This window comes from Apus apus, chromosome 2 (genome assembly GCF_020740795.1).
Source record: "Apus apus isolate bApuApu2 chromosome 2, bApuApu2.pri.cur, whole genome shotgun sequence".
Lineage (NCBI taxonomy): Eukaryota > Metazoa > Chordata > Aves > Apodiformes > Apodidae > Apus > Apus apus.
In genome coordinates, this window is record NC_067283.1 from 71237040 (window position 1) to 71254461 (window position 17422).

A 17422-nucleotide genomic window follows, 5' to 3' on the forward strand; every position below is an offset into this window, starting at 1 on the left:
AGAATGGTTATACTCTTGACTCACATTCAGAAATAAGACCTTAATCTACCGCTCTCATCCAGCTCCTTATCTCCCCCTTTTCTGCCTGATTTGCAAGGTGGTGTTCATTTATTCTGGGCAGAGGAGACACTAGAAAGGATGTAATGTCTCTAACAAGATATATTTAAGTAAACGAATGCACAAGTCTATACATAAACATGCATAGGAACATGCCTAGGAATATCCAGAGCACCACAACTGGGTGCTATATCAGTAGCGACCCACTACACATCTGTCACTATGCCAGACTGAAGAGTACAGGGCAGCCCTGTGCTCCTTGGAAATTCTCTCTGGCCATCCCACAACCATTTGTCCAGGTCTATGAAATTTTAGCACTGGCACTCAACAAGCATGTTTGCACACTTAATAGTTTAACACAAAACATTTAAAGAAACTGAAAACAATTCTAACAATAAATGCTGGATTAATCAATACAAACAGTTACTATTATTTCCTTTTTTTTTTTTTTTGCCTAAGAAATTGTATTTCTATGCTTGCACATGAGAGTGAGCACAGCCATCTACCATGCCCCACAGCTGAGCTGCAACAGTGTCTCAGTGCCCATCACTTTTTCTAAAGTGGTCATTCCATGCACACTGTTCATTTAAATCACCTTATCTCTGGAAATGAAGACGGAGTTTTAGAAAGGCCATAACACAAGTAGCATGCAACTTAAATGTATTTTACATATATTTATTCTAATTTATATACATTTGCATTTCCTTATCTATCCCTATCAGAGCCTCAGGAATCTTCAGACAAAACTGTTTTAGTCAAGATGACTTTCAGGAATTTAATGTAAAACAGGCACTGAGCAAACTCAGTCACTGGGCATGCCACATATATATATATATATATATATATATATATATATTTTTACCATAAAAGTGCAAAAGTTCACTCACTGTGTTAGTTTTATCCTACTCCCAATTAATGTTGAACATTTTAACAATTATGTTCTCTGCTGCTGTTAGAAATATACACACACACTTTGTATTTTTTTCAGAGGTGCTCTAGCATAGATATCAGCTTGTTTTCTGCCAACATAGATGCTATAAAATCATGCTTGATTCAGTTTACTTTTTTCCTCCCCTCCCTTCTTCCCTTTTCCTCAGCCTTATCCTCCTCCATGTTCTTGGGTGGGCAGATTCATGGGGAGACGTGGGTTTTAGTACAGCCACCACCAGGCAGTTTGCTACTCTCTTGAAGCACATCTGGGCTTTATATCAGGCCTTTAATTAATCCTCAGTGAAAGCCAAGCTATGACATTTTGACTGGGCAGGCTCCAGTTTTGGACAGGTCTTGATTTATTGCGACTGAGTCTCAACCTACTTTGATTTATTTCAGCTTTGGGGAGGAGGGCAAGCACTGAACAGAAAAAGCACTGTTGGATGCAGAACACGTGATGCACGTAAAGGACCTCCAGAGTACTGTGGCCCAAACTACAAACAGCTCAGACAATTTACAATAAAAATAAAACAAAAAAAGCCCAAGTGATGAAAATATTTTAGTGAAAGAAATCACTTGAAGCAACAGCAACCACCACTACCAAAAAAAAAGCAACAACAAATATTAAAAGACTTAGTGAACTAGGATCAAACTATTTGGCAGAAAGTGCCAACGAAGGAAGCCCATGCCTTATCTCTAAGTAAACAATAAATCCCTGGTCACTCATTAGTGTTAATCATGCCTCTCATCTGCATTCAGCTGCATACAGAGAGGCAGGACCAATGCCTTCCTGATGAGTCGCTTTCAAAGAAGAGGATGTTCTGCTATTGTCTGCCAACCCGCCTTGGGTGGATGTCATTCTGCAGGTTTCCCTCTCTAACCACACTGGGCTTGGCATGCAAAATGCCAAGTCTTCTGGACAGTGAGAACAGAGACAAACACTTCATCTACATAAAGCAACAACTATCACAATAATAGGAGCCACTGAATAACAAATTAAATCTGCTCAAGACATAAAGCTTTTCTGCTGCTATGGGCAGGCTTACTCTCTTACTTAGGCCCTTTAATTTTTCCATTTTAATTAAAATTCTGTTGGACAGATGATTCAGCAAGTTTATTCTGAATACTACTGTAGCTACTTCCATTTAACCTCTGTGGTGTGTACAAGCAACAAAACTCAATATCTTGAAAATTCTATTGAAAACAAGTAATTTTTTTGTTTTTCTTTAAGCTTTTTTGTTAAAAAGTCAAATACTCTGACTTCTACACACACACATACCCCTCCCCCTCCCCCCGTTGTACTTACTTTTCAACAAATGAAATCCAATTTTTGTTGTGTTGTGGTTTGTTGTTTTTTTTTAAACCCTTCTAACTATGGGAACTAGAAAATGTATGGCTCTATCAAAAGAGAAGAAGCAGTGAAGTTCTCACAACTAAAAAGCAAAACATTCTTATTCTAAGGAAATTGGCACTTTTCATTTGCTGATACCTATCAGGCTCCACTGCCTAGCAAATCTCTAGAAGAAAGGCTGTTTTTGTTAAAGACTTGACATCTGCTGTTATTAAAATGTCAGTGACAGCTCAGATGCTACCTCAACAGTCCCTGTACAAAGTCTTGGGAGGACAAATCTTTGCATTCCTGTTATTCCCTGTAACACAAGACAGAAGGACCAGCAACTCCTACATGCACATCCAGGCTTGCTCCAAGACATCTGTGTTATAAAGCAGTAGAGGACACAAATCAAGTATGAAAATATTACACGAGTCATCTTTAAAAACATTACAACTTATTGAAGACATTAGTAAAAAGATATCTATATGTTAATTTTTAAGCTGTGAAGGGCGAAATCTGCAAGAAAGGTCTACCATACTTGGTTGATTAGATGCCTGTTTAAGTTAAGGCCCCATTCCAGTTATGCACTTTGCCACCAAGAAGGTAAATAGTAGGATTCAAAGGACCATCCAGCTTAAGATGGCTTGGGTCTTCTGCTAATTGAGACGCAAATACATGGGTGTTCTCAGTTTAACCTGTGTCACCTTGACTAATTTTATCATCTGTAAAAAAGATGCATTTACTATAGCAGTGGTAGGCTGGTAGGCCTACTTGTGCTGGTAGGCTACACAGAGAACCTATGTTGTTGCCTTGTCCTCCACCTGGGTGACCAGGATGAGCTGCCTCTCTGTGCCAATACAAAACTAGTAATTCTGCAGAAATATAGAATACTCATATACCAGTAAATGGATTTCAGGAGTAGAAGCCAAATTAGCATTAAGAACAGTTCTCAAGCCAAACTATTCTACTGAAAACATCCTTCTCTCATCTCTCTTCACCCTGTAAGAAAATAAATCATCCACATCTAATGTAAATGCTTGCTGTTTTCTGCTTTGTGCCCCATTCAGGTTGGAGAACTTCAGGTTTCTTCCAAGGCAGAATCAAGCACAGTGCCAGCTGGTAGCTCCACTTCAGCCCAAGAGCAGGTGATGAGAACACAGCATTCTCATATCAACTAGGGTTATATTATTCTTTTCAAGCAGTTTTAGTTTCTAGCTTTTATCTCCCTTCATGAAATACAAAACTTTGTGTGATTTTTTTTTCTCCTTCCAAAAAGTGTAATAACATTGTAAGTTCTAGCAGTACTTTCTAATACCAAAACAGCTAAAATTTGCAGTGACAAATTAGTAGGTTGATTCAGTGAAGGACACTTTATATCAACCAGCATCCCAGTGAAACCCCATATCTAGGCAAAAAAGGAGCACTTTAAGGTACTGCTAATAAAACTATCAGCTTACTTAAGAGTCAACTGCTTTACAAGCAACTCCAGAACATAAACACTATTCAAGACATCTTTGAGATAGTGTATTCAGAATTTGGACTTTTTTCACCCTAACTTGAAATATTTATGACACATTGTATTTAAATGATCAGACTGCTACAAATCAGTGTAACTAAATGCTTATCACCAGCATACAATTTCATTACACAATTTGTTTACAAACCTCATATAAATAAAATAAACCAAAGGGAACACATAGTGTACACACAGTGTATTTTAAAGGTAAATGTCAAATGTGCATTTTTCTGCTATTATTTAACACTGGTTTCTGCAATCACTCTAAAACGAATGTGGCAATAATTATGATTAATTTACTTTTATTTTGGATGGACTTTTTACCCAAACATATTCTTTTACTAGCTACACTTTTACACATGTGCCTGTTGGTTTTATATTGCCCTTCTTTAGATGTGACCTTAAGAAAAACAGCAAAATAGCCTTCTTTGAGGAAAGTCTAATTTACTTAATTACAAGGATTAGGCACTTGTGTTCCAATTTCATTATTCTGTTGTACTTGAGGCTGGAAACTGACATGAAGTGTGTTAGGTGAAAATTCTTTACTACACTTCTTGTGTATATTGGTAATGTGTTCAGTGGAATTTTAATGTCTCCTGAGGTCAGTTTTAGAGCCAAATTGTGGCTGTCCCTATCACAGGTGTACTGAGTAACTCTGTGCAGGCACTGATAGTCTTTCTCTTCTGCCAGCCTCCACCTCCCTAAGCATAAATGTAACACGCAATGGATGAAGTCAAGTCCCACCAAGTCAATAATCGTATTATTAGAACAAGATTTCCCTTCAAACCAATTCCTGCAGTTGGTTTGTAGCATGATCGGTCCTCAGGCTTGCCAGGAGGGCAGAGAGGGAATGTACAGCCCTACAGTCCTCTTGGGGTTTGCATGCTTCAAGCATGTGTTCTCACCTTTTATTGTTATCTGGATCAAATTGAGTCTTTTCTAAAATGTTTTCTTAGCGCTTATATTTGTAAGACTCCATTAAAATGCTGTACATTATATGAAGTGTTACATAAAGTGTGGTTGGATCATAAGAACTTTCATAAACCTCCAATCGACACTGGTTCTAAACTGTTACTCACCTGCTTTTCACAGAATTGTTCTGGTTGGAAAAGACCACAAAGAGTCCACAAATTACCCTAACACTACCAAGTCCAGTGCTAAACCATATTCCTAAGCACCACATCTACACATCTTTTAGACAAACATTTAATATCTTTAAAAAAGATAACAAAAAAACACATTCTCCTGGAGCAGAGGCACCAGATAGTACAGTTAGCCTGGAAAAGCTCCTTGGAAGGCAAGCTCCTTTGTTGTCCACCTTGGCATTCCTGGAAAGCAGAGCACAGCCAGGCCCTGCTTCTCAGCAGGCTTCTTCTTGCAAATCAGCATCGCTACTAGTACTACCGATTCAGAAAGCCACGCTCTAGCAGTGCATGCCATAACCATGGTTATGGCACGGGAGTCACTGGCAAAGTTTTCCAAGGTATTTTGGGCTGAAATAAAATGCCAAATAAACATATATACGGAACATGCACAAATAGAAGCACTGTTGATTCTCTGGCTTCAGCCTGAATAAGGTACTTAAAATACAACCTCTTCCCGGCACAGGTGTTCAAGCGCAAGGCTGCCAGCAACCAGGAGATGATGGTGGTAAGAGGCACAGTGCCCAGCAGCAGCCAAGTGCATCTTGGGCTTTTCTTTGTTGGGTGACAGACCTACCATGTCTTGGTCTGTAGCATAGCTTACGGATCATCCTATCTTATGCTTTGATACCTTTCCAATAACCTGAGATCCGCTTGCAATCTGGGAGATGAAGTTTTAAACCAACAGTATTTTTAATATATATCTACCTTGGATATGAGTAACGACACTGGCAATTAATGCAAAAGGGTATGCATAAAATATTTTTCCCTTGTCAATTATGTCCCCTTTAAAATGAATACGATGTATTAAAATCCTGATGCGTGTTGAATTTAAAACACCTCAGAGGAAGAGAGAAATTCCCACCAGACATACAAAAGCAGAGTTTGTCTGGAAATAAATGCAGCATAATAAATTAATGCTGAGAGGGAAACTATGCCTGCATTGCATAAGGAGAAAATACTGCATTAGCAACATAAAGCATTGCTTTTTCTTGTAAAATAAGGCACAGTGCAGCAAGAGTGTATGATTTGTACCAACTTTGCATTATGTCAAAAGCAACATGTGCCTGACATTATAGCATTAGTGTTGCCTTGATGAACTGCTATTGTGTAGAGTAACATCTCACTTTATAGAGGTTTAGGCAAAAGTAGGAGTTAATGCTCTACTAATGCAATTTACTGCTCCTTAAAGAAAACTTTAAAGTGCACTTGGAAGAAAGAAAATGTTTTTTTGAGATGTAAAAAAACCCAAATCAAATCCATTTGCATATCAAGAAATAATAAGCCATAAGTTGCACTAGAAATACAAGCTTCTAAAAAGTACTAAGCTTGTTATTAAGAGTAAAGTTAGTAAGCATAATTTTGATAAGAGAGTTTGTTCTTTTAATAGAAGAACAACACAAATATAAGTAACATTGGTGCAACAAGAGGTTGGCTCAACACCCAGCACTCCTATGGGTACTACAGTTCAGGCAACAGGTCACAGCAGGGGCTCCTAGCTGGAGGTGATGGTCCTCTGAGGTTTGAAATGGTTGAGTTTGCCCTGATTTTCTTATGCTATTGAACAGGAAAGACTAGGCTAGACAAAATGTGCCTAGACTGCATTCAACTCTACAAAAAAACTCTTATAATTTGTTTTTGCAGACATGCAACATTTCATATGAATAGGAATCCCCCAATTTTCCTTCCTCAGATCCGATATCAGAGATCCTTTAATCCCACTGCACAACAGAAAATGTAGAAAGCAGGTATCTGGGCCTACTTAAGACACTTCAGACACACTACCAATGTCCTTATTTCACTAGAAGCAATGAAATGGCCACCAAGGCTGCTAGCACCAAGAGCTGCCCTGTGCATCAGCAGGGCATGTGGGGCAAGCCAGCTGCTGAGCTCCCCAGCATCAGTCAGCCTTGACCTGCATGAAGGTGGAAGAACTGGGAGGCTTTGAGAGAACCACCAGCTGTTTCACACAGCTCTTGTGTAAGCTACGGGCAAGGGATGATGTCAGGGATCCACTGTTTACTTCGTTCTCCTTTTCCGAGGCTGCAGGCAAATCCATCCCAGACATTCAGCTGGGCTGACCGGGGATGAGGGATAAGAAAACGCCAGCGTCGCTCACCTACGTGGCAAACGTAATGCTCCTCATACTCCTGAGGAAACAAACAATTGCTCCTGTTGCAGAAATCACATGGATTTTGAGAGGAAGAGAGAGAGGAGTCAAGCACATGACAGCAATAAGCTTTCTTCACATACTTAACCTGGTAACCAAGTCAACCATCCCCAGGGGAAACAATGTCAGGCAAAGAAGGCCAACTGGAAAGTTCAGCTGCTCTATCTTTGGACCATTAATGTTGGTTGTTAGGTCAAGGCTTCATCCAAAAACACCTACAGCTAAAACTCAAGTATTTCTGCTAAAACTAAAAGTGGCATATTAAGTGCACCCTGTGGGTTTGGGGAATGTTTCCCACTCAAGCAAAAAAATTGTATTTTTTTTCCATACCCAGCTCAGGAAAGAACAGTCACTCTGCTGATAACCGGTTTTCTTAATACTACACAGAATATTAACAACTAGAGTACAATAAAAGTGAGTCTTGACACTTTAATTTATCCTCTGAAATATTTCTTCTTTCAGTGGAATGACCTGGAATTGTTGGAGGGCTAAAAACTTTGGTTCTGGGAATGCACTGCTCATAATGTCTTCCTGGCTTCATTTCAAATGAAAACAATTACTGTGTAGTGAGGATGTTACCACACAGACACAACAACACCATTAACTATTTTTGACTTCCAGTGTAAATTGAACAATTACGAGGTTTTAAAAATGTCCTCATTAAATTTTAATGATCTGTTTTAAGGGATTTTTTCCCCTTATTAAAATTAAAACTAACTATGTTCTACAGCTTTCTCAGAACATGGTGCATTACTCTAAGATTAAAATAAATCTGTAAATCATAGAGTAGTTAATAAAGAGAAACAATCTGGGTTGTTACAGGTGTGGCTGGTAGCAGTACCTGTTATTAATGTTGCCTAACATTTACCAATAAAAGATGCTGCTTCCCGTTCTTTAAAATGTTGCCAAATACCATCTGACTGAATAAATTTTTCTGAGTTCAAAGGTAAACACACCTGGTTGCTGTGGATTTTAGTTTGTTTGTTTTTTTGTTTTTTTTGGTATTTTGGGGTTTTTTTTTGTGTGTGTTTGGTTTTGGTTTGTTTTTGTGCTTTTTTGTTGTTTCTTTGTTTTGTTGTTTTTTTTTTTTTTTTTTTCCCTGTGCTCATAAGAGGAAAAAGAGCAAAGAAAGGAAGGAAAAGTGTCAATTGAAGTGATTCAGCCAATTAAAGAATATGTTTCATTTGTGTTAACTCTTCCATAAACCTCAATAATCTTTTTCTATTAACTTGGAATTGCCTTGTTGTACACTAAGTATTTGAAATCTTGCACACAGAGGGCTACAGAATGTTTATGTTCCATCAAATTTGCATCTTAACTTTGTGTGGATTACAATGGGAAAAAATATTTTTAAATTATGGTTTACCTACACTCAACACTTTAACATGTGGTTAAATTTTGTGAAGATTCACTTTACAGTGAACAAGCTCCATCCTGTGATGGGGCAGTGGTTTCTCTCTAGGCATAGCAGCAGCATTGAGCAGGCTGTCTGGTGTACTCATTCCCTGGGTCCAATCAATCCCATCTCCCTCGTCAGATTCATCTCTTTCCCTCAGTCTCATCTGCAGTTACTGCAAGTTAAAACCACCACGAAACTGACTGGAAGATGGAATAGACCTTTTTTTAAAAAGTCTGATTGATTTTCACCCTGGTCTTATGTTGTCAGCTGCTAATGAGTCCACACCATGCACTGATGTGGACTGCAAAGATTGTATATATACTGCATTATATAGCCTCTCGGCTGGCATCTGTTTTCTTCAGATCCTATCACTTGTATAAGTATAATCTCCTAAATATGACCTTGTCATAATTTTACTTGTTTTTCTACACATTGCCAGACAGAGCAGAAAACTAAAATCATAGGAACACAGTATGCATTTAATGTTACTTCTGAAAAGTGCCTTAATTTGGTATTCTACAAGAACATCCTACAAAAGAAGAACTTGTCAGGAGGACTCTTGTAGTTGTGTTCTTTGAAGAGATACTGCATTCAAGCTACAATGGCACAATAGGTCACAACAATACATAAGTTATCAATCTGGAAACCTTATACTTGAAACAAGCCTTATTTTAACCTTTCCATCACTCCAACTGAATTGTAAGACCTCCACTGTATCAAGACCACTTAGAAAACAACCGGGGTGGCCTTGATATACTTATATTGTTGTTGAGACACAGGATGGTTTTGCTGAGGAAGGCACTTTTTTTTTGCTTTGTAAAGCCTGAAAACACTAATAGGTCAAACAAAAAAGTGGCGAAAACAAAGCTAAAGGAAAAAGTATGTAAATAAGAAAAATATCTTCTCATGATTATATTCCACTCACATAAAAATGGCTGCCAGAAAATAAAAAGGGCAAAACGGTGCTGTAGTTCTGAAATAGATCAGGTTCATTCTCTGAAAGGTAAAGGTCTAACAGTAACACTTACAGTAGGCACTGCTGCTGTAAATCAATACCATATGATGTGCATTAGACAGAACACATATATTGTAATTAAACCCCTTTTCTTTTCTCAGTTTTATGTTTTAAATATGGAGACCATTCATGCCTATTGAAATAATTTAATGTCTTATTAGCAACTAGATAAAACTTAAGGAGAAAATAGCACATAAATGTACCTCTTAAAATGCAAGAAATTGAAAATAGTTTCCATGAAATCTTTTATGCACAAAGAGAAGCATGCATACATTCACACACACCTATGTACAGGTGGAGGGTGTGTGTGAATTCTCACATGTACAAAGCATGTTTGAATTTTCTCACTTATGCTGTAGTTACTTAGAATCTTTACAGATTTCAGTATTTCAAACACCATAAGGGACTTTGTTTGTTTGTTTTTTCTTTAATGCAGACATAATTTACATAAGTAAAATTGAGATGATAGCTTGTTACACTGCTGGGAATTGCAACTATTTCTAATAGTCAAGAAGTCTAATCTAACATACACGCGCAGAAATAAATGTAGAGGCGTTTTTATTGTGCAGCCTTATTTACCAAAACGTAAGCTTTTACTTGGCATTAAAAAGAAAACCTTCTACTATCACAGTTCTTATTGTGTCACAAAGAAGCCGCTCTACTGCAATACCATGGGGTCTGTGCTGGGTGAACTTCACTAAGTGATTTGGCATCTTTCATTTGAGTTCAGTTACCTGTGCTGTGGCCACTTATATTGGCTCTACTGTATCCTGAACACTGGATCATTATTTGCATGGATGATCGAACATACTAGCATGGTCAAATATGACCTTCTTTATCCTCGATACATCATACCTCCACACATCCCAAGTATTTGCATGAGAAAATTTAAGAATATTCTGCAATTGGCAAGCTTATACTTCCTTTGGGAAGATGTCCCTTCCTCAAAAAACGTTCCAGCATGAGGCTTAGTTCTACATCTTATAAAATGGACAACAGATTCTTAAACTATTAGAAAAAAACTAAGATGGAATAGTCATTGTCTCTGATACACATACTTCTAGAAAACATACTGCTTCAGCAAGTACCTGTCAAGAGTTTTATGAATGTTCAGTAGTTGTTCCAAACAAATACAGTGTATTAAACTTCTCTTCTAAAGGTTCATACAAGCCCTGCTGCTCCCACAATTACTTCACCTAGATAGCAGCAATAAGATAATTAGTTCAGCGGATCATCACATCAATCAGAGCAGATTGGTGATAATTTTAAGATAATTTGGCTTAAAAGAGCCCTTAATTATCCCAGATCAAACAAGCTAATGGAAAAAGTTGTTATTTGGAAATACAAAAAAAACCCCACAAAACTTGAATACCAGAATGGCTCAAAAATCTTTACCCTCATACTCAAAGAAGTTCAGCATTGAGGGTTTAAAATTACTTCTTAACTTTTATTAGAAGTTATTAATTTGGAGCATAAAAATTGAGCAGTAAGAAGGAAAAAAAAATTTCACTTCAGTCCCCAACAAAAGGGTAATCCTCATTTAAAAACATGCCTTTAATTTCATGAGTCAATCTCCTAACTATATGAGGTATTGATAGTTAACACAGATATAACTGACTTTCCTCAACAAAGCAAGACTCTCATAAGCACGTATTCTGATGGGCTGATGAAAGGATGTGTCAGAAAGCTCTTTGAAGTCTCATCATACTAAAGTATAACATATCTCAAAAGACAACACATCCTTAACTCTCCAAGAAAACAACATAACAGAACTAGAAATTACTTGGCCAACAGTCTCACTAGCTGAGTCCTTTTCTTATGCACAAGAGTAAAATGAAATTTTAAATAATTCTGTCTGGCAAGAGTTTTTATATTTAAACATAGAGAAACATACAAGAAGTAATTTCCCAGAACAGAAATGGTAAAAGCTGTCTCGAAGGATCAGTCTCTGCTTATTAGAATGGTGAATAGAAGAATTATGAATAAAAGACCAGGTGATGCTGACTGGAGAATTAAATGCAGAAGGTATCACTATAGATTAGATTTTACTATCTCAACTTCAACACACACAAAACACTTACAGTGAAATGGCTGCACATTTTCTTGTGCATTTTAATCACAAAGTAAAGTAGGAATCAGCACCAGTGCCAATTAAAAAATAAAAGATGGAAATTTTGTCTTTAAGGAGTGTTAATGTGCTTGGTTGGATTTTACAATAACTTGCTGTATTACTAATTTATAAACTGTTCTTTTTTGGGCTTTTTCTTGGTTGGTTGGGGTTTTTTACATTATTTAAATATAAATTAATGGAAGCTGACTGCCATACATTTAGAATATCAAGAGGTCCCTGATTTCATCATGAGTTTAGGCACGTGCTTAATTTTAAGTATCTAAGTAGGCCTGCTGTTAATTGAATTGAAACCAATTATGAACAAATTATAAGTCTTCTGTAATTATTGCTTGAAATACTGCTGTATTTCTATTGAAGGCAAAAAAAAATAGATATTTCTGATCTCTACAAATACTTAATTACTATTAGAACCGTTAGCTTTCACTTGTTTTTCGCAAGATATAAAAGCTTGTAAGATAAGCTTTTCCACAACATTCATCAGTGCAGTATTTCTGTTCCCTGAACAACACTGAGGTGTGGGCAGTGCAACTGCAAAAAGCAACCTGAGGATCAGCGGGTGGTAAAGAGGCAACTGAACGGAAGGCAGGAAAAGTCTCAGCTTTGGAACTCTTATTATAAACTTGCTCTTTTCCCAAGCCTTTTCAACATTACTTTTTTTCTCTTTGTTGCCTTTGCCTTTACATTTTTACACAAAACGGTGTATATTAGGTACCCAAGAACAACACTTTAAGGTTTCAGTTGCAGGTATGCCTTCATTATTTCATTTATGGAATTTAGCACGTAGGAAACTAAAAAAACAACCAACCAATGGATTGACGGGCATTTTTTTAATGGTCCAAGTTAAATCTTTCTGCGAATCTATATTTATTTGAAATAAAACTCTTGGGTGAGTGTCTGAGAAAATTTGTATGATGTCTTGTATTTTATAAATGGCATAGAAATGAGCCAGACTGTAAAGGCTTGCTAATGTACTAATATTTGAAAATACCTTGCAGATGGTTTACTAGCACTTTCTGCAACAAATAGATGTATAGGTCACCCTCACAAAACAAAATAGCACACAGAAGATTCAGATATCAACAGTGCTGATATACTGCTTTTCCTCTTCCAACTCAGTGGCATTGATTGTCATCTCTAATACCACCCCATGAGACTTGTGTGCTGGATTACAGTGGAGTAAAAATGGGGAAAGGGGAAGCAAGAGAAAGCAGCAACTTCTGCAAAACTGTTGAGTTGCTAATATAATTTTAGGATAAAATTAATAACCCCACCCACAAAAAAAAAATTTAATGCCTACTTATTTGTATTTTGTTCTCTTCAAATACTGAGTGGAAACCTATCTTAATAGTGAGTTAGGTTTCCTGGTTATTATGCCTCAGCTCAATGTTGCTGTACCTGGTTTTCAGTTTCTGCAGGTGGCCATTCAAGCCCCTGCTCAAAAACCTGATCAAACACATATTCCAACTGCTCGGTCCTGGTAAAAACCTACATTGAAACATCAAACTTCCAAATCATCTGCCACTAAAGCTGACCTCAACCCACAGCTAATACTGGGCATAATGGCAGCCCACCCCTTGGTGGGCACCTAGAAGCTTCAGTACAGGCATGTGCTTCCACACTTCGTTGTACACAGAAGCATTGTCCCAAAAATCACAGTGTCAGTCAGATGAATGCATGTGATCAAAGCTCAAAAGTCCTGACTTCTGCTTATGCTTTACAACCACCAGACATTCTTTCACTCCAGTACATACAGGATACGGTCTCTCCATGAAGTCCATGGAAGTTTGGTCATTGACTTCCCTGAGATCAGGAGTTGACCCATAATCTTTTATAAAACAACAAAAAGGAATGTATTTATGTTTTTATTATTATCCCTAATAAGGAAAGAAGGAGAAAGAAAACACAGTACATGGTCTAGTCTATATGCACATGTGTTACTTGTATTAATATCGATGGGATTTAGAAGTACATATGGAGAGGATAAGATGTATCCCTATGTGTTCAACCATATGCTTAAGGAAGCTCCCCAAATGCTTGTAAATACAATCATGCTTTCTAACATACTATGTATTTATTTGAAAAATGTTAAATCTCTAAGCCCTACTTTCCAGTCCATTAAAGCCTCTAGTAATTGTTTATTTCCAGTTTAAAGTTATTCTCTTTTTTAGTCATTAGAAGGCTGCCTAAAACCACATTTCCACAATATTCAGGGAATTAGAGAATTGATAATAACTCTCCCATTATCCAAAGGAGTACCTCTCAGGGAAGAGAAATACTCAAAATGAACTATATTTTAGTAAGGAATTCTTTCCAGAATATTTTGGGACAGGCCCAAACCATGTAGCTGAAAGGTCTGGAATGCTACTTACACAACAAACATGTGTTCGTGCTGTAGACCTCGGACAACTAAATTCCTTCTGGAGGCCAAAGGCCTTGAAAGTTAGTTATTCTTCTGGATAGACTCACTCTCATTTCCTTTTTGTTTTTAAAGGTTTGAACACAGGACAAGGGTCTGACCCAGTAGGCACAAGAGGGTTGTTCTGGATTTCCTTTATGGAAGAAGACATCAGAATTTATCCCACAATTTATGATCTGGTGCAAGTTGCCTTGGAATGAGATAGATGAAGTATTTATAGAATATCCAATGCTTTTTAGCAAATTGTGCTCATTAGGTTAATGCAACTGATGATTTTATTTCCTTTCAGTTGAGACTTGGTAACTGACTTTATGTTCATTCTTGACTATAGTTTTATCTATTAAAAAGGTGATCGGGATGACTTGCTGGACTAACTACTTCAACTAACGTTGTACCCACAAGTATAAAGAAATAGTCATGGTGGCATAATGATGACACGTGACATTCCTGGTATCCTTACCACGTTACATGAAAATGCAGTGCAGAACCAAAACACAACCTTATTTATAGGCAGCTGCCAGAATTTACCTTCTTTGCTTATTTGATGTAACACTTTTGATGCCAAGGTGATATGACTGTTTACTTTTTTGAAACCATAATTTTGTTTTCTTGCTCTGTTTTGTTGTTTTTTTGTTTGGTTGGTTGGTTTGTTTTTAAATTTATTTGACCATAAATAAGATTTGAGAGTTCAGCTTTTATTTTACCTTTTAAATCTCAACTTATAATAAAATCCCAAATCAGACTTTTTCCTAGTGAAATACTTCTTACTTTGCAATATAGAAAATAACAACAACAAACAGTCATCATCTTTTTAAACTACATCAATGAATGGCGAAACCAAATCCGGTTTCCCAGCAAGGAGTTATTAAAAGACAGAAATAGTCCAATGACCACAGGAAATCTTTAAGCACCAAAAAGGGGACAAAAGTCTCCTGGGGAAAAGACAATATTTCCTACATGGTCATTCATGTCTCCTTGTTATACAATACAGGCGTATTGTTTGTTTGTCTGCTTGAGCAGATGCATAGAATAAAATTAGAAACAAACCCTGGCTATGAAAACATTTTGAACACCGCGTGCAGGCACATTTGTTGCAATACCTGCCATCACAGCTATGTTGTCATGCTTCTTTCTAATGTATAACCAGTTAGACCTTTGATGATTAATATATACATCACTGTTGTCTCATTATAATAAAGGCCACCAACCACCAGCAGGATCTTTCACTTCAGGTCATATTGCATTTTGTGTCTTAATAAAATTTGTCAAAACAATAGAAGAAATACTCTAAAATAGATCCACTTTATAGTCAGGCCCCTTCCCCAGGAATTCAGTCAAGGAATGTAAACCCAAAGATTTATTTTTCTTTTCAGGTCATGCCTGGGGTAGACTGCTGTGTTACTAAATTCCCTAGTCTGAAATCAAGAGAAAGACAAAGTTAACAGGCCTTGATAGGCAAAAACATCTTGAGATGGTCCTCCATGGACCATGACCTGAAGTTACAGCAATGAGCATTATCCCCACCATGAAGACGATTCAGAAGAAAATCACATGGCCCACAGCTTACCTCAACATAGTCCCTGGCATGGCCCCAGTCTCTCTTAGCATCCAGATTGCCCAGGCTGAAACAATCCAGCTGTCCAAGGTGAATCTTTGCTACCGATCGGCTAATTTTTCGAGTAACAAAGTTAGCCCCTGGAACAGAAATAAGAAATAGTATCAGCATAGTCACAGTGGCAGATAACTGGCCACAAGAAATACCTACTATAGCTCACTAGATGGTACTTTTCAGTTTACATTCCCTCCCCTCACACCACCTAGACCCATGCCTTCTTTCATCAGCTAAGCTAAGAAGCTAAGAAGCTTCCAGTACAAGTGTCACATTAGGTGCACTTTCACAGCAAACATCTTCCTTTGTGAGACTTCTTAAGCATTCCTAATTTGCTGCCTCACTATTTAGTCCAGGCATAAAGCCAAAGCAAATCATTTGGAATGTCAGTTCTTAAACACAAAATGCACAAGGTTACATAAAGAAGACAGACATCTTAGACCACCCTCAAGATTTTTGTTGCAGTTTCCTTCTACACTTTTTTTTTAAGGAATGCATATATCTAAATAAATTAGTTTATTAATCAAAACCCCACAAATCTATCCAAATATTATGTATTCTCCAAAGGACTGTAATGGTTAAATGCATTCTACTTTTCTCATTATTTGGGACTCTTTGCCCCTAGGTTCCACGACATAATGAAACTGTGATTTCAACTATACTAGTTGAGGGCTGCACAATATTTTATAATAATTTTGTATTTTTTTCACTGTATTGCTTTGAAAAATTTGTGTGCTCATTTCTGCTCCCTGTAGAGTTATTTTAAATATTTGTTTCTACTTATTTTCATACCTTGATTTTTAGATTATGATGGCTATACTTGTGTAATGTGGTCAATAGTCATCTTAAAAGCAGAGGGATTTGAATTTAGATTATGAGTTCAGGCTAAACAAGCCCAATGGCATTTGCACTCTAATGGACCACAAAAATTAAAATTACATGCCTTTTTAATGGCTAAAAGAAATAATGATTGAGTGCTGACAGATGATACCTCATCCAAATGGCAAGCAGGAAACTTAGTGAAAATGACTGCATTTGAAAAGTGCTCTTAGCAAATTTAAAAAGTCCAAAGTAGTTCAGCTTGTACATTCAATGCATAGATGTACTTTTTTTCATTATGGAAATCTGCTCTTGAGATATTCATCTCAATATTTTCTGTTTCCTGTCAAATGATAGGCTGCTGCAAATTTATTAAATAAAGTGGTGTCTTTTTTCAGACTACTATTTTTCCTGTAAAGTCAAGAGCACTACAGTACCTTTTTCTATCATTTGACTTTCCCAAAAGTAAGAAAAAAAAAATAATAATCAAATATCAGATATTATCACAGGTGTAAGACAGAATTTTAATGTTTTGTAAACTGCTGAACTAGTAGGAATTCTAGTTACTAGCCATTTAGAATGTATCATCAGTTTGTGCTGGTTTTTTAAAGGAGGAAAATCATATACTTTCCATATTCCCTGAAAAGTATCTTTATCTAAAAGAAGCTTACAAAGTATTTGCAAAAGAATTTGCAAAATCTCAGAAATAAAATATTATGGAGAGTCTTTTTCACAGCAACATTCCTCAAAAATTGGACAAATGAGTCAACTACAGGAAGAAAACCCAAACCCTCTTCCAGACTGGATTCTGCATATTAAACAGGAGAAACATGATTATCCCAAAGATAAACTAGTGCAAACCACAGCACTGACACTGTGACTCTG

General features: G+C 37.0%; 1 protein-coding gene across 2 annotated transcripts in view; it reads right to left on the reverse strand.

The window, feature by feature from the left end:
• The window catches only part of GMDS (GDP-mannose 4,6-dehydratase), a 421835-nt gene that overhangs the window by 211832 nt on the left and 192581 nt on the right, over positions 1-17422 (reverse strand). For both annotated transcript variants that reach the window (XM_051611499.1, XM_051611498.1), the window contains exon 7: positions 15677-15804. In XM_051611499.1, coding sequence (XP_051467459.1) covers positions 15677-15804 — 128 coding nt within the window. The remainder of the gene's footprint in view (positions 1-15676; positions 15805-17422) is intronic.